General features: G+C 36.9%; 2 protein-coding genes across 2 annotated transcripts; both read right to left on the bottom strand.

The window, feature by feature from the left end:
- Positions 1-6,164: 6,164 nt before the first annotated feature.
- Positions 6,165-15,809, bottom strand: LOC576023 (very-long-chain enoyl-CoA reductase). Its single transcript, XM_030996885.1, has 11 exons — positions 15,691-15,809; positions 14,467-14,517; positions 13,035-13,086; positions 12,314-12,358; positions 10,830-10,933; positions 9,945-10,054; positions 9,577-9,682; positions 8,693-8,765; positions 8,094-8,137; positions 7,142-7,334; positions 6,165-6,345 (listed from the first exon to the last, which is right to left on the bottom strand). Exons 1-11 carry the CDS (start codon positions 15,694-15,696, stop codon positions 6,218-6,220), a joined length of 912 nt encoding a protein of 303 aa, XP_030852745.1. The 5' UTR covers positions 15,697-15,809; the 3' UTR covers positions 6,165-6,217.
- A 5,216-nt stretch (positions 15,810-21,025) lies between these two features.
- Positions 21,026-23,890, bottom strand: LOC575957 (heat shock 70 kDa protein IV). The gene is made up of 2 exons (XM_011683369.2): positions 23,591-23,890; positions 21,026-21,398 (listed from the first exon to the last, which is right to left on the bottom strand). Exons 1-2 carry the CDS (start codon positions 23,776-23,778, stop codon positions 21,026-21,028), a joined length of 561 nt encoding a protein of 186 aa, XP_011681671.1. The 5' UTR covers positions 23,779-23,890.
- Between the last annotated feature and the right edge of the window lie 1,535 nt (positions 23,891-25,425).

Raw genomic sequence — 25,425 nt, 5'->3', positions numbered from 1 at the left:
AAGGGACCTGGTAACTTTGTCTTAGATCCTTTAAAAAAATCCTAGATTTAGCTCATGCTGCATAAACCTTTAGGTCAGTCAGGAACCCCATGACTTTTACAAGCCGATCGCCTGTCTGATTATCAAGATATTTATGATTGAAAATCGAAATCAAATTTTGCGTGTAAAGGGAGTGGGTCATCAGAATCCATGTGCAGAAAGCCATAATTCGCTGACCGTAGACTTGATGGAAATACTGTTAGTGGATGTACAAGTCTGCTCACAGCAAACCCGTAGGCCTATCAAGAAATACCCCCCAGTCTCTCGGAAAGTCTTTGAGAGAGGGTTTTTAAAATAAATGACTAAACCATATTGGAGGGGAGGGGGGGGGGGTGGATAGAAAATGCAAAGCATTACATAAGGCCTTTGGTCATTATCCTGGTGATTGACAACACCTGTTATTGGGTCACCAGAACAGTGTCGAATTCCCCATGAGAGCCTACTCCTATGTGTCTTTAATTGTGCGTCTGTTTTAGTGTTTTTCAAGCTTCATTAATCATTCTAAAAAACCTGAACGTAAGTGAAGAAAATTGTAAAATGGAATCATCAATGTTAATCACCTTGAATGTTTGGAAGGTTTATGTTTTATGTTTCTGAATGATGCAAAATATTACAGAAATTGTGAATGAATAATAGTAATGAAAATTTGTTCCATGGAATATATTTGGTGCTGAACAATGACTTGGTGAATTAGAACTGAACATAAGATTTTCTTTAAAGCCCCTCTGCACTAGTTTAGCCAGGAGGGATTAGACCTCCCTGAATGGTCACTGCCAGATGGTTACCTCATCATATCAGTTCTAAATGAACATAAGAAAATGGGGACCATGGGGGATCACTGGGTACTGCTTAGGCATTGTTGGCTATATTGAGGGCGCAAGTAGCTACAAGTAGTGCAGTCCCTCTTTAATCATCCTCTCTACAACACCATCTTTTTTTTTACAAAATGATTGTAGAAAAATCGGTCCAAAATACTTAGCAACAATTGTGTGGAATTCCTTTAAAATTACTATCCAATTAGGATGATAGCTATGATTTTTTAGTTATTGCAATCTGTATTGTGATTCTATAAGTTCCCTGTTACACATTATATATCGATACTGCAAAGTTTTGCACTCCTGCTCATCCCGTACTGAAATATGCTGGTCATTGAGATATGTATTATATTTGGAGAAAAAAATTGAACCATTGCTTTGTGAACATTTATTACTTCTTCAAACAACATCAGGGTCGTGCTTGTCATTATGGATTTAAAGAAATTGTATTGTAGAAAGAAGGAAATCCAGGTGTTTAAAAACTTTTTGCCAAGTACTGTCATAAATCTTGAAAAATATTTCTTGGACTGACCACTTTTGTTTGCCTTTTCAACGAGTAGTATACTTTTGAAGATGACTTTAATTATGTTTCTTTGAAAAATAAATTAAAGGAAAACTCTTATATGCAGTGTAGCCATGGAGTCATTTTGTTATGTTTTGTGACGATTATGTTAAAGCATACTATAACTATGTAAGACAAATGTGATATCTAGTCAATATAATTTACATGATAATGACTGGACATCATGGTCCATATTGTACTAACTCAATGAAAGCAGACCCTGTGTCTAGATTCACTTGTAACAGAAGGACAATTTAGAAGACCTCACCCTACTTTCCTTTGTTGAACCAGATTATGAACGGAGGCATAAATAGTAGAATACGGGCCAAAGACGTGTTAATTTTTTGAAATTTGAATCCCTGCCACAACACTAATGTCCTTTGTCAAGACGTTGAAGGTATAGACCAGTTCCCTCTCAAAAAATGAAATAGAAGCTCTTACTACCAACCATGTGAAAGAATACTTTTTGATTAATACATGTTGATACAAATTTTGCCCGGAAACCGCCTACCAATTGATATATTTGGTAAATGATCATATCTATCCGGCTTGGATAGATATTGCATAGTCCCATATACATCTTTCTGTGTACATTGCTTGTAACTTCACCAAGACTGGGCCAAATTTCTTATCATTTTGATGATTCCAGAACCTTGTAGTACACACCAATACTTATATGCTAGATGATCAACCTTTTCTGATCGATTCCACGTTTCTTTCACAATGCAATCGCATGACCAGAACTGGTTTATACCTTTAATCACACTCCACCCAGGTGAGGTAAATGGGTACCTGGTAGGATTGTTGACCATTAAGAATCAATTTCGGAGGCTAATTCCACATTTCACAGAATAACTTGTACCAACAATTATTGCAACTGTAAATGAAGGTTACAATGAATGGTAATTGATGATTTTATCATAAAATTCACTCTTAAGCATGCTGTATACAAATGCCATTCTTGTGGTTAGTCGATTCATTTACAACAATTAAAACAAATGACGACTTGATCCATATCAATTGGCTGCAAATTACATAATTTATTACACTTCAATTTGAATTGTAACCAATGCAATTTTACACAATCGCTTATCAAATCACAACATTGTGAATTAAAATTTCAAAATTACACCAATCATGGAAAGTAAAGAAAAAAATATAAAAGTACACAATTAGCAAGAAAAAAACTATCATGAAATTTCGTTAGGGCATACCCTGTAAAAGAAAAAAATGTTAGTGAAAGGTCAGGTATTCCTAATGCAAAAAGGCTACAGAACTCATATAAAGACATAACATGTAATCTGGATGTCATTCGATGTAATAAATGAATTCCATACATTACCATTTTTGCCACATTAACGGTAAACATTTTAATCACCACTTGTTATTTATTATCACTAATGTCATATTCATCTTCTGCAGTTTCACATGTGTTAGCATGAATGCTCAAATTGAAACACAAGGCACTTTCTAATCACATTTGAAAATCAAATTGTGGAAGTTAAGATGTGATATACTAAAAAACAGTATCCAAGTTCATGCACTGATTGCAGTTGCCAACATCTGAAATGCTCCATGATTAGGGCATTGTGTGTATGAACAACAAAAACAACAGGTAAATAATGATCCTTGTATTTCATAGAAACAATTCACACTTTCTTTTTCATGCATTTTAACTTTATGAAAGTGATTTTTCATTACTAGTTTTCTGATCAATCTTGCAGATAAATTTGAACACTGTCCCTCTGAATACAGCCCTCCACCAAATCTGTCAAATCCTGATGCTAACATTACATCAAATTAAGCGATATAATTAAAATTGCTTTTCAATTCAATGAAGCAAGATCCAGAAACTTGTTTCTTATTTGAGTCTATCTGGTCTGTCTGGGGTGACTACAATTCAAGTGCTGATTTTTAATTTTTTCACAACACCATGGTTTAACGGTGACCAGTGAGAGATGTAAAACAAGAATAAGATACAAACTACAACTGCAATCGTATTAGAACGATACGCATGCATTGACGCCAATACGTTTTACATCGCAGGTGAAGGCGCATCTCCTGGGTAATCTAGAGCAATTTGGTAGAAGCGAGTAGCATGTAGGAGGTATTGACAGAGGACGCCAATAAAATTAAACACTGAAACACAACACAAACAAGATATTCAACAGACAATTGAATGTTAGTGTAATGGTATAACCTTTGGGGTAATATCATGTGTTATCTCTCTATGTGGTTGAGTGGTAAAATCAAGTAAGCAAAAGGTATCACATATATATATACACACACATTCAACCATGCTACTGATCATGCATAGATAATTATTATCACTTTTCAAATGATGCACAATTAAATTTGCATATTTTTAGGGGTAATGAGCAGTCAAAATAATCATTGCATTAATAAAATTCAAAACATCAAAATCATGGCAATCTACCATTTAGGAATACAAAAGATCAATAACTTATTTCCCAGACACTTTCACATTTCAACGTATCCAACATGATGAATTAATTATACAAAAAAAGGAAAATGTTCAGAATTTTAATACAGATAATACTGTCTTCACCTCTTCCCACCTGATGCTTTTAACAAAAAATTATTCAAAACTTTTATTGGAGGATTCAAAATTGCTTCCATATTACACATTTCTTAATGAAGAATACAATATGTGACATGCAAGTTCATAATTTCATATGTTGAATGGAATGCATAAAATGTTTCCCGCTTCCCATTTTGATCATGATAGCTCCCATACTTTCTTGAAATCGATGTATTCATGAAGACAATCTACATTAGTGTTTTGTTACTTTTATTTCTAACCATTAATTTCATAAATTCCATATATGATTTTCACAAGCAACACAAATCATTCACAAAAGGTGCTACAATGTTTTTGTTCATCATTACACTTGTTCGGTCTGCTTAATTGGTTGTGAGACAAAAACTTAGATTGGCAATTCAACTTACCCCCATGTACAGATAAACGATTTGGTTGTATGGTAATAATACTATGATGTAGTTTTCTCCCTTTGATAACAAAACACAATTACAGTAATGCAGACCTGCCAACCTCTGGAGTTCAAAAACTGTATTCTTAAATCCCAAAAGTTGTATTTTACTGACAAAAGTTGTGTTCTTAAAAATAAACACGGACTGTTACGCCTAAGAATTTTTTTAATGGATCATTGGTTGAATATCATCACGACTGTTGTGTTCGATGAACCAATGAACATCCCCAAATTACTGATGTGAGATGCTTGTAGGATACTTTTAAAGGACAGAGTGGGCATTTTGCCTTTTTTTTTGTTTTTGAAAATTGTATTTTATTGAGGAAAATCATACTCTCGTATTTGCATCTAAAAATCGTACGAAATACAACTAAATCGTACTGGTTGGCAGGTCTGGACTAATGTTAGCTTGGTGATAATATGAATTATGATATTGATATACCCAAGCCTTCATTGGCACCCACTTGCCTGCATGAAGAGATGTAAACAAAACCTCAAATGTGTCCAGCACTATTGTGATGTGATGCTCAAGTTTAATTGGCCATTTTCGTAATGCAATCAAATTTATTGCATCCATCTTTGCGAAGTACCTAGTTACAAACTATTTTATTCATCCGTTACAAATAATTGTACTTCAATACCGGTATTCAGAATGCAGATTTGAAGAAATAAACACTCTGTTCATGTTATAAGTAGTTGTCAGTTGACATAAAGTTTAAAAAACCTAAATAATCCCTACATATCGAACATATTTTCTCAGTTTGAAAACGATTATGGTCTTAATTATAGTGAAGTTATTCAAATATTTATGTTGCAATGGAATGTTACAATTGGCTCTAGGTTGAGAGTACTTCTTGATAAGATTGTCGATAGTTGAATTCTTACTAATGATTTTTATATAAAAAAGTGTGGACAAAACATGAATTCATTCATTTTTTATGCCCCTATGTTGCTGCATTTTGGAGAGAAGTAAAACCTGATATTATTTTTTTCTTTCTGTGTTTACTGATATTATTATACAGCAAAAGGGTATATATCTAAACAAAACGAAAACATGATCATACTCATCTTAAAATTGGAATAGAATTTTAAAACGTTTAAAAAAGTGCATTACACATCATGCCTATTATATGTATGTAAGACTTCCTATCATGAATGTCTCACAATATTTATTTTTTATTTTTATTGTTATGTTATCATTATTTTAGTTTTTACACATTCGCTATGTAACTGTTCCTTTTATATGAATGTGATCAGACAATGTAATTGTATACCTTGCTGTTTGTTTGATTCGATAAAACTTAAATAACTACAAAAAAAATTATGACGGTCATTAAATTTGATTACATAACGAAAATGGCCTTTTGACATTGAGCCGATGTTGATGTCCAGTTTTGGTAAACTTATCAAATTAACAAAACTTAATAAAAAAACAGTCATTCACTTACCCAAAACATTTGGGCAAATATCTAAAATGATGTACCAGTACACGGATCACTTCAATTTATTAACACACTCATTGATAATTTGAATGATTCAAAAGGGTGAGAGAGAGAGAAAGAGAAAGAGAAAGAGAAAGAGAGAGAGAGAGAGAGAGAGAGAGAAAAAAAAAGGGAGAGAGAAAGAAAGAAAGAGAGAGAAAGATTGAGAGAGAGAAAGAAAGAGAGAGAGAGAGAGAGAGAGAGAGAAAGAAAGAGAGAGAGACAGACAGAGAGAGGGAGGAAAAGGGGGGGGGGGGAAGGGGGTCAAAAGAGGGTGTAAAAGGAGAGGGGTAAATGGTGAAAGGGCGCTTAGAGGAGGAGTGGAAGGATAGTTTTCCTGCCCCTTGGATACTCCTTGAATTCTTTCCTGTAGTTACGATGCTTGCCACCGGCCCAGATGGCCATCTGACCAAACCCAGCTAGACAGAACAGAAGTACTGCAGGAGAGAGAAGGAAAGCATGAAAAAAACCATTGGTAATGCCTTTCATACTCATCGTAGAAGACAATTAGCATTACGGGATAAAGACTCCATTGGATAATAGTCAAACTTGTCTATAGAGACCACCCAAGGGAAACACAAAAAGTGGCCTTTGTACACAGGTTCCTTTAGTACATGATTCAATGAGAAACCATTTTCAAGGGAGACAACAAATATGGCCTTTGTAGACAGGTGGTCACGAAAGCAGGTTTGACTGTATTTAAAAACAAATTGTCTCATAAATTCAGTCAAAAAATGCTCATGTGCGTGAGTGTAACGTTCAAAACAATTGCAACATTAAAATTCTACTGCATCTGCTCATACCGGTTTTTTTACTATCATATTTTGGAAAAATTGCATTAATGATTTTGTTTAAAATGTGAAATCTTCCTTATCTAGTTTTTAAATGGCCAAATCAATGGTAAAATCAAAGTTTTCAGGTAATTGTAATTTTTAAGCCTTCCAGTCATAACAAAATGCCAACATGGGCTCTCGATAACTACGCTCTACAAACCCTATTTCATTATCAATATCTTTCTAAAACACTAACATGTAATTTTTGTTTGGTTTGTTGTTGGTGTGTCGACTCTTCCAGAATGTGTTCGTAGCTGCATAACATGGTGTGCAGTGGTATTTACAAAGTACCTAATATGAGTAAACCTTCCAATCGCTCAGGTTAGAAACAAATCCTTGTCATATAAAGAGCTGTAGTATTGTACTTCCCAAAACCCACCATTCAAAAGACTACACTTACCTGGTAGACACTGTGTCATGATTGCAAAGCTAACCCATGCCAGTGTCTCGTAGGTGTAGTTAGGACAGCTGACAAAACGGAACATCTGGGTCATGGGGTTACCAGTCGGGTAAGGGATACGGCGCTCCTTGGTGCCAGGAGGTCGAAGGTCACGCAGGACAACGTGGATACAGAAGTTCCCGTATTCACATAGCTGTAAAACAATAAATGTATGCATTCTAAGATGAAGAATTAGGTATTCTCGTTAATGGTCTGCCATTGAATGAATGTGTATGGATCTACAGTGAAAGGTACAATAATTTTGATACTGGATTTAAAGATTTACAGGAATTCATAACTCCTCATTACTCTACATATATCAACCTGATATTGCTACAACTACCAAAATCATCAAAGTTGTTCCCTTTGTCATCATCATCATCTTCTTTGTCATCATCATCATCATCATCATCACCAACACCATCATCATCATTATCATCATTATCATCATCATCATCATCATCATCATCATCATCACCACCATCATCATCATCATCATCATCATCATCATCATCATCACCATCAAGATTATCATCATCATCATCATCATTATCATCATCATCATCATCATCATCATCACCATCAAGATTATCATCATCATCATCATTATCATCATCATCACCATCATCATCACCATCATCATCATCATCATCATCATCATCATCATCATCACCATCATCATCATCATCATCATCATCATCATCACCATCATCATCATTGCCATCATCATCATCATCATTGCCATCACCATCATCATCATCATCATTATCATCATCATCATCATCATCATTATCATCATCATCATCATCATCATCACCATCACCATCATCATCATCATCATCATTAGCATCATCATCAGCATGAGCACCATCATCACATTATCTTAATATCTTTCACTAAGAAACATACTCACCAAGAACATGAAGAGCCCAAAGTAGACTTGACTATCTCCGAAAGCTATATTAAAAGTGAATTAAGATAGGCATTAGATTGTAAAATATACGTATAAATAAAATGCCACATATTCAATACAACTAACAATTTTTCTGTTTATTAAATTTTGGTGCACAAACGTTCCTAAATGCTCAAATTAGTAGTAAAACTAAGCTGTGTTAATTAATGTTTAGCACAATAACAGCTGGAAATTCCTGAAAAAAATCAGAGATATAATGCAATACAATGGATGGCCTCCTAATACTGATACAAACTTTGAACTTATAATTTCTACGATTTAGATATTTTGAAGTATTTCAACCCCTCAAATGGACCCCATTCTTTTCACCAACACATCATTCTTGATCTTTCAAATCAAATATAAACCTTCCCTATCTATACAAAAAAAAAAATTATGGCTGATGCTCCTATCCTTAAAAAAGCAATTTCAGAAGTAATGATGTCCTGTTGGAACTTGTACACTAGCTACCTCAACAAATATTTTGAACAAAGAAATATTGGTAATTTGTTCCAAGTCTGACCTTACATGCTCTTTCATATCTTCATTCGTTTACTTACAGGGTGGAGTGTAGAGAGGATGGTTCATGAAGTAGGCAACAAAGGCTGCAAATCCCCAGTAGTATATAGAATTCTAGAGCAAAAAACAAACAAATTTCACATTTCACGGCAGTCAACCTCGCACACTGTCAAATAACCTCTTAAGTTGATTCAAATTTTTTCACCAAAGAAATAATCGGCCAAGTCTATCAAATTCCCAAAACATTTACCCCCCAAAAAAGAGTTGAATTTACATCGCAAAAGTTAAAAGAACCAGCAATGTCTAATCAATCAATGTCAAAGCATGCGCCATACACTGATTTTGTTTATATGTACTCTGTTATTGCATATCCTACAAAATTTAGTTCCAAATGATTTGGGGATGATTTGACACATTTGAATGTGAAAAATTAATTTCATGGCATTAAATGGAGCTGAAATTTGTTCAGAATTTAAACCTTGCAGTATCCCAATGTGGTGGCTTAAGAGGATTAAAAGCAACTTTGCAGGGTGCATGTACATAAATGCAATATTAATCTGTTATTCTTGCCAGTATCCTAAACTGTCTGTGGGTGTGTTTTTATATTTCTATATCCCCCATATTTAGTAAAACCACCAAAGGTGGTATAACTCTGATGAATATCCTGGGCCCGTATTCAATAAACTTTAAGACATTTTTCTGAAGTCTACAAAAATTCTTAGAATTTTTCTAGTTTCAAAAAATTGCCTTAGCCAAAAAAAGGTAAAAATGGTAAGCACTCTGTCTTACCTTAGACGAAAGATAAAACAAAACTCTTAGACCCCAATGATTTTATAGACTGTGAATTTTTTGCCAAGACTTTTCTCTCAGCAAAACGATAAGAAAAAGTTCTTAAGTTTATTGAATACTGGCCCTGATTTCATACCTTGAAGATGTTGGTGATAGGCATAGTGGCGTGAGAGAAGCGATGAACAAAGAGCGTCTCAAGAAGTCTCTTGCCATAGTGAAGGGTCCAACATCCCATAGCAAGGCTACAACATTGAGTAAAACAAACAAAAACAAAACATGTTGCTATACTATCTCACCTTCTAGTTAAAAAATGTTTCACGAATGGAAAGGTGCTATGGGGCTATTCTACATAGGAAAAAAAATAGCATATTCTTCTGAAAACTTGATTTTAGCAATATATAAATTAGTATATTTTGTTCAACAAATGCAGAACAGAAGTTTTTTTTTTTTAAAATCAGATGAGATATTATATCATCATATCTGTCAATTATATCCAGTACTCACTTTGCTACTAGTGTGCGAGGCAGAGATGCATCAGCTCCATATATGATTGAAGGCCTCAGGTAAAAGAGCAGGTAGACAAACAGAGGACCAGAGTACTCTGTCATGAACACCTAGAAGGAATCATACAAATATATCACTAGTACAGGATAGAAACATCTATAGGACACCTACATGTACCTCCTAGGACAACTACCCCCTACGACAACCATCCTCTAGGAAGACTACCCCTCAGACAACTATCCTAGGGGGTAGTTGTCAACTTACACATTTTCACGTCTAAATTTGGAATGCAGAAAAGAATTGCCTTATTTACCGGTAAATATATTTTGACAAGGTAAAAACGTTATGTTTTTTCAGTTTTATGTGATTAGTAATTTTACATACTATTTACTATAAAACTAAGAAGCTGTCTGTGATGAAAAAATGTAATCTATTACAACAGAGTGGGTAGTATAGGTTGATAGACAGGACATTTAAGAGAAAGTTGAGTTCTAGGATGAGGTGAAAAATAATTTGTGAGCGTTATCATTGTTATGCAAGTGTGAAAGAACACGAGATAAAAAAAGTTTCTTGAAAAGCATGGCTCTTTAAATGCCTTAATATCGGGACAGATTTTTATGCCACATGTTCGTCTAGTCCCATATACATCTTTCTCTTTCAGAGCTTGTACCTTTATCAAGACTGGGTTCTGATGATTCCAGGACCTTGCAGTACACACCAATACTTATAATGCTAGATGATCAACCTTTTCTGATCGATTCCACACCGTTTCTTTCACAATACAATCGCTTGACCAGAACTCAACTTTTTCTTTAAAAGAACAGAGTATGCAGATGGTAAGTTCATAATTGATCTGTGAAGCGTGCATGCTGTATATATACTCACAGTAGTCCATCCAACCTGTGGGCCTAGATCCTTGAAGTACAGACTGTCACCATGAGTGATACCCAGGGATCCCAGGGTATCATCGCCCTTCAAAGATTTACCCTCTAACGTCAGAAGAATAGGAGAGGGGGAAGAAAGGGACAAATTCGATGTAGGTTAGTAAAAGAGAATACAGAAGAAATGATGGCAAAGGGACAAAGATTCGAATGAAAGAGTGAAGGAAATGGATGAATGAATGAACTCTATGTATGCTGCACAAATAATATCTCTGTGCCAGATTGTATTATCATGTTGTAGATATACCAAAGGCTTCAAGATTATCCGTTTCCAGTGTGAGATTTATCTATCATCGTTGCCGTCGTCATCCTACGAGTCATGACTGACCCTTTGTGACCCTAATGATGATGAAGTTCCAACCACTTCTATCCCGGGCATAGCAATGAGCTGTGCAGATGTTCATGCCAGTAATCTTTTTTATTCCATCAGCCCATCGAACTTTTGGCCTACCACGTTTCCGTTGACCCTCAACATGACCTTGGGTAATGATCTTCTCCAGGTTGTCATCTTCTCTCCTAGAAATGTGTCCAAAATACAGCAACATGAGGCTAATCAAGACAGGATACAGGTAATTTTGCAGAGCCACTGTGTTGAGCAAAACAATCTTTTCCATTAACTAAAGCTATGGTCACAAATCAGAGCAGCGACCGACCGATCAGTAGCCTGCTCGGTCGCTGCTGGAATTAGGCATCGCCCAGCGATTAGGTCGGTGCCCGGGCGGCGACCGCCCAGGCACCGAGCGTATTTTGGGCGGCGAGTGAAAAGTGAGCAGGCACCGCCCAAATTTTAACTCCGCGCTAAAATTTCAGCGGCGACCGAGCGATGCCCTTAAACCGAGCGGTGCCTGGGCGGCCGCCGCTCGGTGGCCGGGCAGCCGCCGGGCAGAATTGGTTAAAAACTCGCCGCTCGGCCGCCGAGCAGTCTACTTTTGGGTTATGTGACCATAGCATTAGGTCTACTGTTTTGTGGAAATTGGCATATGTGGCAAATGAGCAACAGTGCAGAGAGGTGAAGAAAGCAACCAAAGGGTTAAATATTCAGCCAAAAATAAAATCTGATTACAACCATAGGGGTCAGAAATGCACATTTTAAGAAAGTATGATTTCCAAGTTTAACACGACTTACACCAGTACTGAGATTCCTTCCTCTCCAATGGCCAAACAAGTCATTTATTGATAGCAATGACATACAGCTGTAAATAAAAAAATCAACATATTTGAATACACAATATGGTGATAACAAGATCCTACAAATATTATACACCATATAAGCCTTCCAAATGAAATTTGGAGTGGACTTTAAAAGATTATTATTATTATTATTCCAAACGTTCTTTTAAAGTCACTTCTTTGGGGGTGAGGTCAATAACTCTCACATCCTTAAAGCAAAAATAAATTGTGCAAATTAAATTTGGTTCTTTTACTTACTAGGCTCGGTCCTGAATGCCTGCCTATCCGGGTAGTACTTCCTATCTGTAAAACAATTAACAAAGGAGACACAAATAAATCAGTGTAGTTTAGGCATTTTGGCTACGGAAAAATCCTTTTCCAGTTTCAATCATATCATACTTTTAATAATAAATATCAAGCAATAATGACAACAGGTGGGCTTATCCTTAATATTTTTTTCTTTTGTTCTATTAAATACACCAATAAAATTGATTTGACCCAATTTCAAGTTTTAAAAAAATTGATAGAAGATTTTATTAATTCATAAATATTACGTATAGAATCATAGAAGCAGGAAATAATTTCTTTCTCGGGAACAAAATTTGCAAATGCAGGAAGGTTTTGAAAGTTATCCTGCTTGAATTGTTTTATGTTTTTGCTAGAGTTATTCCTTCACGGGCGCATAACAATATTCAGACTTGAGGGTGTTGGTCAGAAGGTACATGTAGTGTAAAAATGAATAACTCTTTCTGGAATATATATATACATGTATATATAAATTAAGATTTCACTGGATTTTTTTTGTTCCAGAAAATTTAGTTAGCAGTTTTTATTTGTTCAGATATTTTACCAGAGCTCTTATCTTTTCAATCTTACCAGCGCTAAGTCACACACTGCACCCATACCATTCATTTCACTGAGGTGGCCCTAGTCTCAGTGGATTTTATCATAAATGCTGAAAGACAAATCAATGACTCACTATTCTGATAGAAACCTTCCTTCACATGATCAATGGTCACTGCCTTGTTCAGCTGAAAGAGACAAAATTCTTCGAATATTACTAGTATATTCTACAAAAAAAATCTTTACTTGTTTTGATCTTACACTTACTTTAAACAAAATCTTGCACCCTCTCTTAACTCTCTCTCTCTCTCTCTCTCTCTGTCTTACAATATAGTATTAATGACTGCTTTGAGAAACTATTTCTCGAATATTAAAGCAGTCATTAATACTTTAATATGCCAAAAAAAAAAGAAAAAAAAAAAAAAAAAAAAAAAAACTTTTGTCGAAGATGGGATTCGAACTCTTGCGTACCATAGGTGATGTTACTAAAGTCAGCGCCTCAAACCGCTCGGCCAGCGCGCTATGTCACCATGTACAATAGTTTTCTTTAATATATACATTAAAATGAATTGAAAACGGCTTCGCGTGGTCGATGCTTCGCCGCTGCTCCATTAAACGGGCCCTTCTTTTACTTTTACAATGCATATTGGCACGAACTTAGATCAAGATCTATCGGCAGATGTTGTTTTTTTGTTTTTGGAAGTTTATTTTCGTCTTCATGTCAACAATGCAAGATAAAATTGTCGGTAAGATCGATCGAGATTCAATTGTATTGAAATTACCGACCAATTCTTCGCACACGTACGGTATCCTCGATCGCTCAGACCATTTTTTAACATGTAAACCTATGGGGTAACCATGGAGACTGACCTATTTTCCCAATAACCATGGTTATTGGGATTTTGAACTGTTTTTTAACCATGGTTACCGGGAATTTTCGGGAACAGTTAAAGTTTATAAATGCAATTTCGACCAATCAGATTGCTGGATTACTTAAGTGAGGTATATAAAATGAAATATAAAGATAACCAAAGACTATATTGTCCATTTGATGATGTACACGATGATGAAATCATGTGAAACAAAAGAGCTAACAATGATTCAATCAATCCTACCTGGGCCCCGTAACACAAAGGTTTGCGATCAATTGCAAATTCGACATAACGATTCTGATTGGTCAATAGTCAGCCTTGCTAACAGTAGTATGTGCACACAACGATGATCTTGATTGGACACTATTTTGGACACTATTTTGCAACTGACTGCAGACCTTTATGTGACAGGGCCTCAGGTATATCATGTTTTCAGTAATGAATTCTTTGGCGAGGCCAAATGTCTACATAAACATGTACAAAGCCTTGGAACTGATGAAGAATTATCTTGGGTTTATCTATTTTCTTTAACGAAATCTAAACTTGTTCTACTTCAACTACACATTTAAACTTGGACTCTTAGTAACCCATTTCTTTATTTTGTTACATATCTCTTCACATTTTTTTCTAGCCCCCCCCCCCCTCCCCCTCCTAAAAAAAAAAAGAAGATCACTATTAAAAAAACAAATGACTTACATTATGGAGCGTTAGCATCTCCTTGCCGGATTTGGCATTGATGATCTTGACCTGGAAGAAACAAAACATTGATCTTATTTAAAAATTCAGGACATAAACATCTTTGAACAAACTCACCATTCAATGCTAAAAATGAAATCCTTAAAAAAAAAAGGATTTCTAAACTACAACATATGACTGCAGACTCATCATGCATTTGTCAAATTGGCAAATTTGTTGTATGTACACATTTGTTAACATCCCTTCGCCTTCGAAACATCTTGATACAAGTAATTAATTGGGAATTTAGTGAACTTGTATATGATGGTTTTATGAAATACATGATCCACAGTGACCACATAAGATTCTGTGTGAAAAAACAAATTTGGACTTCTATTTTAAAGAATATTTTTCGCCATCGGTTTCGATATTTCAAGAAACTTTGGCAAGATTGTATGGTGTTACTGGGATTCGGGAAGTCATATTTTTTAATGATTTTCTTGTAAGCCTTTGTAAAGGATATGTACGTGTTGGTTAAAATGTGTACGTGCAAATTGTATGGGAGCGACATAAGTATGTAGAGAGCGAAAACGTTAAAAACGTATTCACTAAGTGGGAATTTGGTCGCCATTTTTGGCGAGGCCCTGCTCGCACAACACGACAGCTTCACAATGGCATGCCTGCCTATTCAGTGTATCGCAATACACTGCGCTCCTGGTGTAGCGAATTGCCCACGCCATGTAGAACTTTACGCATTGAGCGCTGTACAGTGAGTTCACCTGGAGCGGCTTCAAATTTAAGTGAGAGAGAGCTCATTGGCACAGAATTGGCGATAACTCTGCTTTTTAATACGGTACCTGGGCTGAACCAATTTGTGAATTCTGAATTCTGAACTCCTGAAGTGTTATTCAGCCAAACATCATTTAACTCAGATTGGGTGTTCAAATAAATTTCATCTGAAGTGCCTAATTGTAGGTGTGACAATTACCAATGCCATGGCAATGGGCGCACACACCCCTGTAGTTCGGGTGGGAGGGGGGGGGGGGGGTGGTAACTTGCTTAGCTATCGCCCCACTATATTCAGTTATGTGTAGGCTAGTCTATGGCCTCGCTGCCATCCCCAGGCCAGAGCATGAACAAATATTACACTCGTCTACTGCTGATAGAACATCACGATATCGTTCAAACACATATATCATAACTTCAATTTACAGAGTATAGTACAAATACCTCAGATAAACTTACATCCATTTTCTTGCGTCAGATTTGATCCCCAATCGACAGACGAATCTCGAATGTTGCAAATTCAACTTACGATATTTGGTATGGTAAGCTACATGTGAAGGCCAAGGAGTAAATGATTTGCTAATAGTAAGATTATGATAAGCCAAACAATGCAAGTTTCTCAGTCTATCTTCCCATTATCTCCACTGCAGCTAGAAGGGATTAGACCTCACAGCGAGCCAACGAGGTCACTGTGACAGGTGGCTATCTCATTAACTCAGCTCTCATTTAACATAAGAAAAAGAGGATCATGGGGGACCAACAGGCACCAATTTGGGAAGTTTTCTATATAGAGGGAGCAATTTAGCTACAAGTAGGACAGTGTGCCTTTAAACAAACATATCATACTATATATATATATATATATATATATATAGTTAGTCAGAAAGCAACTTAGTTGGTTACTTAAAACAAAAATGGTGAAGAGAATGAAAACAGTCCGTGATTCATATAGTGCCCCCCCCCTTCCCCCACGCGGCCCACTACCCCCAATAGTACGAAAGCTGCACCGCTGCCACATTTTTATAAAACAAAATACGTTGGTATCTTCTATGACAGGGGATCTCTCTCTCCCTCTAAATGTGCGAGCAGTCTTAATATGTCTTATCAGTTTCTCTCTGCCCCCCCCCCCTCTCTCTCTCTGCCCCCCCCCCTCTCTCTCTCTGCCCCCCCCCCTCTCTCTCTCTCTCTCTCTCTCTCTCTCATCGCTCTACCTGCCTCTAGATCTCACCTCTGTCTCTCTGTCTCTCTGTCTGTCTGTCTGTCTCTCTCTCTCTGTGTCTCTCTCTCTCTGTCTCTGTCTATCTCTGTCTCTCTCTCTCTCGTTCCCTCCCCATTAGCCTAACCCTAAATAATTCTCCTCTCCCGTGACTTTTTTTTCGATGAAGTGTAACTGCGTATAATCAGAGTCTGATGTGATGTTTTTTTGTAACGTAGCCAGGGGGGGGGGGGCGCCACTTTTAGAGGGGCGCCAAATTAACAGTTAAAACGAAAAATCAATGAAAATTGGTTATGGTCAAACTGATTTAGTTTTTGTAAATTCATTCTCCTGACCATAAGGATTTCTAATACCGTTTCTATATAGAAAAAGATAACTGTTCAGTGACAAATTTGCATGGGCACCGCCATTTTTGCGCCCTCCGTGAAGGCCCCCCCCCCCCCACCGTAAATTATTTTTGGTCAAAATGTGGTGATTTAAAGATTATTTACCATCAACAATTATTTTTATTGTCAACGAAAAATAGAAAAATCCTTAGAAAATAAATTGATTTTGGTCAAAACGTGGAGTTTGAATGGAATCTGGAGTTTATTATGTTGACTAAAATTATTTACCGAATTGCACGAATCCAGTTTAAAAAATACACAATAAATTTACGCCACTGGGCTTATATTTCGGTACCTAAGATATTTTAGTATCATAAGTACCAACATTTTACAATAACCTCGAAATGTATAAATTTATTTCGATTTTTGAAATGATTTTAATTTTGGGAGAGAAATGGATGTTATCTTGTCGTATAGTGACTGTCCATTAAATCAATAAAAGCGTATAGGAATGTAAACACATTGTAGGGATATAATACAATGTCTAAAAATTGTAAATTCTCGCCTTGAGGTTTCACTTTGTAGGTGCCCCTTTTTTCTGCAGAAAGTGCCCTTTTTGTTGATGCCCCCTCCCCCCACACTTTGAAATACGCTCCGCCGCCCCTGACGCTCCTCTTACTTCGCTCGCTACGCTCCGCTACTTGGACACTCAGATATCAGTGCCCCCCCCCCCCCAAAAAAAAAAAAATATATATATATATATATATAATATAAAACAGATTGACGCCCCTGCTATGGACAAACTGCAAAATGAGATTACGAATTTTTTTTCCTTGTAGAAGTCTTTGAAGATGAAAATTCGCCTCCTTCGATTTGTCGTGGGAAATCAAAGCTGTCGAGTTTCGAATGAAAGCTTGAACGGCGATGAGCCTGGTATATAGCACAGACGCCTCTCTTCTCCAAGATTGGAGAAGCTTCTAGTCTGTTAGGTCCATGGTGCGAGGCTAGAGCTATAGCTGGGCCTTTTCACACTGACGGCAAGGGCGGATCTACGGGGAGGGGAGGTTACAGGGTTTAACCCACCCCCCCCCCCCCGGGTATCCAAGTGAAAATTGTGATGTGCATAGAAAAACGCTATCATGATTGTGTCCGCACACTGGAGAGAAACCTTTCAAGTGCAAATATTGTGAGAAGATATTCAACTCATCTGGTAACTTAACCAAACACATGATAACTCTGGATATAACTGTGTATTAAACTGTTACTTGATTAAAAAAGATGTTATCATGCACTGCTTTAACGGTCTCCATTGTATTAGTAGATGCCAGGAAAACATCACTTACGGGGGTTCAAATAGCACCCCCCCCCCCAAAAAAAAAAAGCCTCACCGCTACGCGGCTCTTTGACGATGCATCGTCACTGGGTCAACCCCCCCCCCCCCCCCATAGCAAATAGTGTCGTCGTCTGCTTTGTTAAGAAAACCTGAAATTTTCAGTGATGGTGAGGGGTTCCGAATGACAGTTATGATTAAAAAATGGACTTATCCTGAAAAGCCTTGTTTTATATCGGCTTTTTCATTCACAATTTATTCAAAAGTCACGCAAAGATGTAATACAGTGACGTGTATTCGGCTTGATCATGTTGGTTTTCACTCTTGATTTGTTTCAATTATTTAATGCTTAGATTTCAAACAGAGCATTGTCCAGTTGTTACTACATCAGCCAAGCTATGGCTTTGTAAAACAGAGCATGAGATGTGAAAATCATAATGTTGCCTCATGCAGTTTCCCTCATTAGCCCTCATTAATTCTCTTCCCCCTAATCTGTTCCCCAACTCCCCGTCTCAACCCATGTATGCCCCTCCCTCTCCCTCTCTCTCTTTTTCAATCCCCCACCCCGACCCTGTCTTTCTCCTCTTGCCAAAGATTTAAAAATGTGACCCTTTATTTTTATGATTTCATTTTTATTTTGTTTATAATCTAATGCAAACGAATACCGTATCATCTCTCCCTCTCATACTCATACATTTTTTGGCAGATATGTTTTGTAGGACATTATGTATAACACTGTGATGGAAGACATTGGAACAACTAAGCTGCCGATATCGAAACAACAAATGAAAGTCAAAGATGCAATAAAAGTTTCAATCCGATATTTAAGAATATACACATGATACTGATTAATGATACAATAACACAAAATAAAACATAGCTTCCTGCTGTTCTGACGGAAATCAAAAGGGACTTGTCAAAGGCTTTCATAGAAAGACAAAAACATTATAGTTCTGTCATCCCTCAGTAGACTCAAAAGCAAAGATCATCACAATCATAATTTATATAAAAACATGAAACGGTATAAAAAAAAAAAAGATTTTAAAAACCAATTAGCAATTTGAATACTAAAAACACACTAAATTGTTTACAAAAAGAGAAGAAAAGATATGAACATGAAGATATCATTTGTATTTAACAATTAATGTACATAATTCAAACAATCTCTTAATTTAAAACCAACAAACCCATAGAATTTAATACCAATCCTGATTATTGCACATTTCGTCCTCGACTCCTTGCAGTAAATATCTTTACGCCTAAGCCTTCTTAACACTAAGAAACTTAAATTAATGTATATTGTATACCAGGGGCTGAGCACCAACAAAAAAGGGTACTTTCTGGAGAAAAAAAAGGGCACCCAAAAAGGGAAATCAGCGAAAATATACAATTTTTTAGACGTTGGTATACACCCATACATTGTTCTTGCATAATCAGGGATGATTTCAATATTTATTTATCTTTATATATCATGCAAGATATCGCTTAAGCATCATACTTTACAGTTGGGTGTGATGGTCTGAAAATTCAATTGCGAGTGAGCGAGGAAAATTTATAGAGATTCGTGAGGTCGCAGTGCGAAAAATCACATCTTATGAAGAATGCAAACCCACGCCTGATGGGGTTATAAGCACATTCTCATAACGAAAGACCGAAACGGCCTTTGACAAGTAACATAATTATATCACCTATAAAAGCGAGTGAGCTTTGGGGTCATTGTTCTTAGTCGCTTGAAATGAGGTGCACGTTTAATGACGAGGAAAGGGGACACTTATCGAAACGGATAAGACACTTATTAGCCAAAGTAGCACGTGTTAAAGTACAAAGGTAATTATCAGAGGTGAAAATGGGGAACTTCTCACACATTAAAAGGCACTCATCGGGGATGAAAAAAGGCACTAATGAGAATGAAAAGGGGCACTTGTAATAAAGGAAAATGTGCATTTGTTGAAAGAAAAGGGGCACCGATAAGATTTTAATGGCAGCAATTATCGGAGGTGAAGTGGGCACTTATCTGAAGTGAAAAGGATTTATTTCATGTACCCGAAAAGGGTCATTTACCAGAGATGAAAAGGGGCACTTATGAGAATAAAAAGGGAACTTTCCAATAATGGAAAGGGTGTTTCAGAGAAGGGGAAGGGGCTCTTTAAAAGAAAAATGATGTCACTTAATATCTTAAGGAAAAGGGGCACGTGTGAAAATATAAGGTGCGCTTATCTGAGGTAGTTATTCAAAGGGGAAGGGGCACTTCTTACAAGAAAAGTGGCACTTTTAGGGTAATTGAAAAAATAGGGGGCACTGTGCGCCCTCTCCCCCGGGTTGATCCTACGATCGATGTCGGATTTGGAGAGCCTACCGCTGTCGTTGGTAAAAGTGACCTTGTTGCTATGACCCGCGTGCTCTGATCATTGGCGACGACGTTCGATCATGATGCCGTTGGTGTTGATCTCGAAAGAGACTTCGATCTTTGGGACACCTCGCGGTGCAGGAGGGATGCTGGACAGTTCAAACTGGATAAGTCGGTTGTTGTCTTGGTTATAACTCTTTCTCCTTCAAATACTTGGATGGCAACGGTGGGTTAGTTGTCAGAGTACAGGCAGTGAAGGTATTTGCCTTCTTTGTTGGGATTCTTGTGTTCCTCTCAATGAGCTTCGTCATCTCATGTGCCTCCTGTTGTTTAGCTATACCAAGAGCTATCTGTTGGTAGCTAAACAGCAGGAGCTACGCCAACAAGAACCAGGGGCCACGTCAACAAGAAGATCGTCCTTGATTTCTTCACTCTGGTCGACGGATAGGAGGGCAGCTTGGATAGCGGCACCATAGGCTACAGCTTCGTCTGGATTAATGGACATGTTGAGATCCTTGCCGTTTAGGAACTCCTGAAGAATCATCTGGATCCTGGGGATTCGTGTCGATCCACCACTAAGTACCACGTAGGGCGGCAGCGGTGGGATCGTTGATGATCCCGAGGATGTTAAGTCCAGCGGTCATCCCTGCGTCCTTCGTCGCTTGTCGCTGAGCATCGTTAAAATAAGCAGGAACAGTGATGACGGCATTGTTGATCTTCTGCCCAATATGCGACTCGGCTGACTCCTTCAACTTGGTCAGGACCATGGAGCTAATTTCTCCTGGTGCCATTGTCCTCTTTTCTCCCATGTAGTCTACCTGTAGCATTGGCTTGCCTCCTTGGTTGATGACGGTGAAAGGCCAGTGCTTCATGTCCGATTGCACGTTGTCATCGGTGAATCGTCTTCCAATCAGGCGTTTGACATCAAAGATTGTGTTATTTGGGTTCCTGTCGAAATACAATAGAAGAAAAAAATGTTTAATAATTGTAATCATTATACCCAGTAGGAAGGGTATATAAAAGTTAAAACAGGGCAAAAATGAATCCGATTAGTACCGAAGTATGAGAGTGGTGTCAATGTATACACTGTATATACCAACAACTTGGAAAGGAATATCTTTTCAATACGGTAAAAATGTATCAAAGCTTCCTAAATGACACTTTCTTGTCATTGATTGATTAAAAATAAACAATTGAATGAAGCTTTTTTTTTCTGAAATAAAAATACACAGAGTCTAGACCATGATAATTTTTCTTTAATGAGGCAAACAATAATTTGTCGGCAGAAATAAATAGTTATATAGGCAGAAATAATGTGTTATAATATCGACAAGAATGATGATTGTTTTTTTATCTTAAAAGTAATGAACTATTTAAAACCACTTTTACATTACGAATAAGCGTTAATGTTATTTACTCCTGGCTCGTTGCAAAATTGCAATCCCATCTAAGTTTATACGTATAAAGATTCGTTTCATATAACTTTAATCTGAATTCTTGAATGTGATTGTACTGATAAAAAGAACTAGCAGAATCTCTAAGATTTTGATAGACAAAATAACATTTGAAAGTCCAAACTTTTTTGACAACTGTAGAGAGCGAAAGCACTGGAATATTCAATTCAATTCAATTCGTTTATTTCAATTCCAGCAAATATATTAAAAATACATAAGTAAATACATTAAAAATATACATACGTATACGAGTTTAAAAATATATAATATATACAGTATATAATGGCACAGTACAAATTTAAAAAATGGTATCATATGAATTAGGATGGCCATACAAAAAACCAATAGGGGTTTGTCGAGAATGCCTACCGAACAAAGTATATAAATTAAGTATATTGCAAGACATGTTTGACATAATTTTTCAATCACAGTAAGAATAGGTATAAGATATCACTTGTTGATAAATATCATAACATACAAAAACAAAAGAAAAAGAGTGAACTCAAACAAATTCCTGTAAAAAACTCTATACAAAATGCACAATAATAACCCATGACCATATTGTGAACTTTTTACGGGGAAATTTGATCTTGAAGTAAGTATAGAACCTAAAAAAATGCGAGGGCCAGTGACCACTTTGATCCATGACGCTATTTGTTGGGCCGTATCATTTTTTGTCAAAGGAGGGTACGCTTTGATTTCTCTGTTTATTGCACTGGTTATAGGCTATAATGTTCTCATTGGTAAATTCTTGAAAAGTTTTAACATGAATTGGGTTCAACTTTTCAGAAACCAACTTCTCGTTGATTCAAATGTTTCTGTTTTTCCATGCGTGTATTAATTATATCAGTATGTTATTTACGAATGAATCCCTCTGTGGTTACATTAACGCGTTAAATTTGACCCTTTTCTGTGAATGGAATATGCAACCCAGTCCTTTTATGATCCAACACTCTTTACTTGCAGGGGTTGGGTCAATCCTCCAATACAATGAACGCAAAAGAATCAACACGTAAGTGACGTAACTAACAGTAACAAACAAAAACGGGGGTCAACAATGCATACGGAACGCTTCCATTCCCAAGTCCCAACTATTGAATTCACCTGTTACGAAATATCGCAATTTAAATAGTCAGAAAACGGTTGCTTTTATTGCATATAACTGTTGCAGCTTTGACTACGGTCTGACAAACATTTCACATTGTTTTGGGCGATCACGGATAACAAAAGTATAACAATATTAACTGAAAAATACAAAAACAGGGGCCGCGTGGTCCCCATACAGATTAGGAGAAGATAATGATGTTGGGAAGTGTACAAAGACGAACAGCAAAGATTATTCCTGGCCTTAGAAAGTTATATCATACCAGGAGCGCTTGGTTTGTCTACCACTACGAGTATCGACACTTTTGTTGACAAAAATAAGACTATGCCTTTCAACCTTATAGAATTGTATTATTACTCTTATGAATCTTACGAGTTTTCTTAATAATATTATTGATATCTATTACTTGATAATAAATGGTCAAATAATTCAAGCCGTCTGTATGAGCCGGTCTAGGTGTTGTCGGTTGTCTCATCTCCTCCCTTAACAAAATAGCAGTGACCATGGAAGAATCCTGGGTCGATGAACATAAATTGAAAAGAAATGAAAGGGGGAAAACAGGGAAAAAGTAAGACACTTACATTGCCACCTGGTTCTTGGCTGATTCACCAATCAATATCTTTGTATCTGTGAATCCAACATAATTGGGTGTGGTCCGGTTTCCTTGATCGTTAGCAATGATCTCCACCTCTCCATTTCGAAAGACTCCCACGCAAGAATTGGCGGTGCCCAAGTCAATTCCAATCGCTGGTGCTTTTTCTGTCGCCATTTTTGAAATTCTAAAAGAAGATGTAATGTAATTAATGTTGATTCAAGCCGCCGAAGATGGCGTTATCAACGAACTCGTATTAGCCTGTACGTCTTCGACTGGCAGCAAGTAAGTAGGGAGGGAGGGGGAGGGGGGAGGGGGGAGGGGGGTGTCGCTTTGTGTTGGTGTGGTGGATATCAAAATTAAATAGGCCAGTTGTTGTTGTTGTTGTTGTTTGGTATTATCGATGAGTGGGTCATATAGCACAGACGCCAGCTTCGCCAAAGATTGGAGAAGCCAATGTGTTGGTCCATGGTATAAGGCGCGGCTTCTAGAGCTAGCTGGACCTTTTCACACTGACGGGGAAATCCCAGATTGTTCTCGACTCTTCTGTACTGTTAACGTAATTTGAGTTTGTTTGTCGCAAAAGCGTTATTAGCGAAGGTAATAGAATAAAGACGAATATAGGATTTTGCACGAGTGTCGTCGTCGTCTGCTACGTTGAGCCAAACCTGAAATATTCAGTCATGGTGAGGGGAGACTGGTTCTAAATGACAATTATTTAAAAATGGACTTTTCCTGAAAAACGTATAGTTGTTTTATATCGGTTTATTCATTCAGAATTCATTCAAAAGTCATGAAAAGATGTAATACATTGACGTGTAGTCGCGGCTCGATCATAATTGAGGGGAGCGTAAATAGGCGTGGGGTCCAGAGGGCGGAGTCCTCTAATTGAAGCGGCAGGCAATAACAGTCAGATGGGCATACCCCATTAAAATTTGTGACACAGGCAAGTCACTTAATTTTTGTTTAATGAAGTAAATCATGGTCTAAAGCAATATTTTGAAACATTGAAACGAAACACTTGGTTAAGAGATATGACCCTTATTTTTTTATGAGTAGGCCTATAATTATGTTATAGGATTATAATCTAATGCAAAGGAGAACCGTATCATCTCAACTCCTCTCATAATATGCTTGAAGTTTGTGTCAGATTTTTTTTTGTAGGGCAGTATTATACTATTATAATAATATCATATTGGCCATAATATTATTCGAAAATAATTTCGATTTAACACTGTGGTGGAAGACATTGGAGCAACTAAGCTTCCGAAATTGAATGGAAATCTAAGATGCAACTAAAGTGTCAACGTCGATATTTAAAGACCGTCAATACTACTGGGCCCGAAGGGAATAGACCACTCAGCGAGGTCACTGACAGGTGGCTATCTCATTAACTCAGCTCTCAACTAACATAAGAAAAAGAGGATGGGGGACCAACATGCACCGATTGGGGAAGTTTTCTATATAGAGGGAGCAAGTAGCTACAAATAGGACAGTGGGGTTTTAAGAAAATATGATGAAGATTAATAGATTTAAAAAAAAAAGACTTCCTGCTGTCCTGAAGGAAACCAAAGGAGAAGGCGTATCAAAAGCATTCATAGCAAAAAAACATCATAGCTCCGACATCCTATAGTAAAACTCAGATGCATCAACCATGCATCAACCATGTCTTTGATTTGCTATGCGGCATATACCAATTTCCTTTGATATGTGTTCCGATATAAGTTTTTCGTACAATTTATTGAATTTAACCTTTCGAACTTTCAAATATTTCTCTTTTTCTTTCTCCCTATTCCGTTTTTCTTTTTCTTGTACGGTGGGAGG

The sequence above is a fragment of the Strongylocentrotus purpuratus genome, unplaced genomic scaffold (genome assembly GCF_000002235.5).
Source record: "Strongylocentrotus purpuratus isolate Spur 01 unplaced genomic scaffold, Spur_5.0 spur5_scaffold_3, whole genome shotgun sequence".
Lineage (NCBI taxonomy): Eukaryota > Metazoa > Echinodermata > Echinoidea > Camarodonta > Strongylocentrotidae > Strongylocentrotus > Strongylocentrotus purpuratus.
The sequence above is the reverse complement of the archived record's forward strand: the minus strand, read 5'-3'. Positions and strand labels throughout refer to the sequence as shown.

What these genes read in the sequence shown, in the direction of transcription:
- LOC575957 (XM_011683369.2), bottom strand. Translation starts at nt 23,778, where the DNA reads ATGGCGACAGAAAAAGCACCAGCGATTGGAATTGACTTGGGCACCGCC. An exon ending in GCCAAGAACCAGGTGGCAAT is followed by an intron (nt 21,399 to 23,590) that starts GTAAGTGTCTTA and finishes GTATTTCGACAG; the next exon opens with GAACCCAAATAACACAATCT.
- LOC576023 (XM_030996885.1), bottom strand. An exon ending in TCCTCTCTACACTCCACCCT is followed by an intron (nt 8,138 to 8,692) that starts GTAAGTAAACGA and finishes CTTTTAATATAG; the next exon opens with CTTTCGGAGATAGTCAAGTC. An exon ending in CATGACACAGTGTCTACCAG is followed by an intron (nt 6,346 to 7,141) that starts GTAAGTGTAGTC and finishes TCTCTCCTGCAG; the next exon opens with TACTTCTGTTCTGTCTAGCT.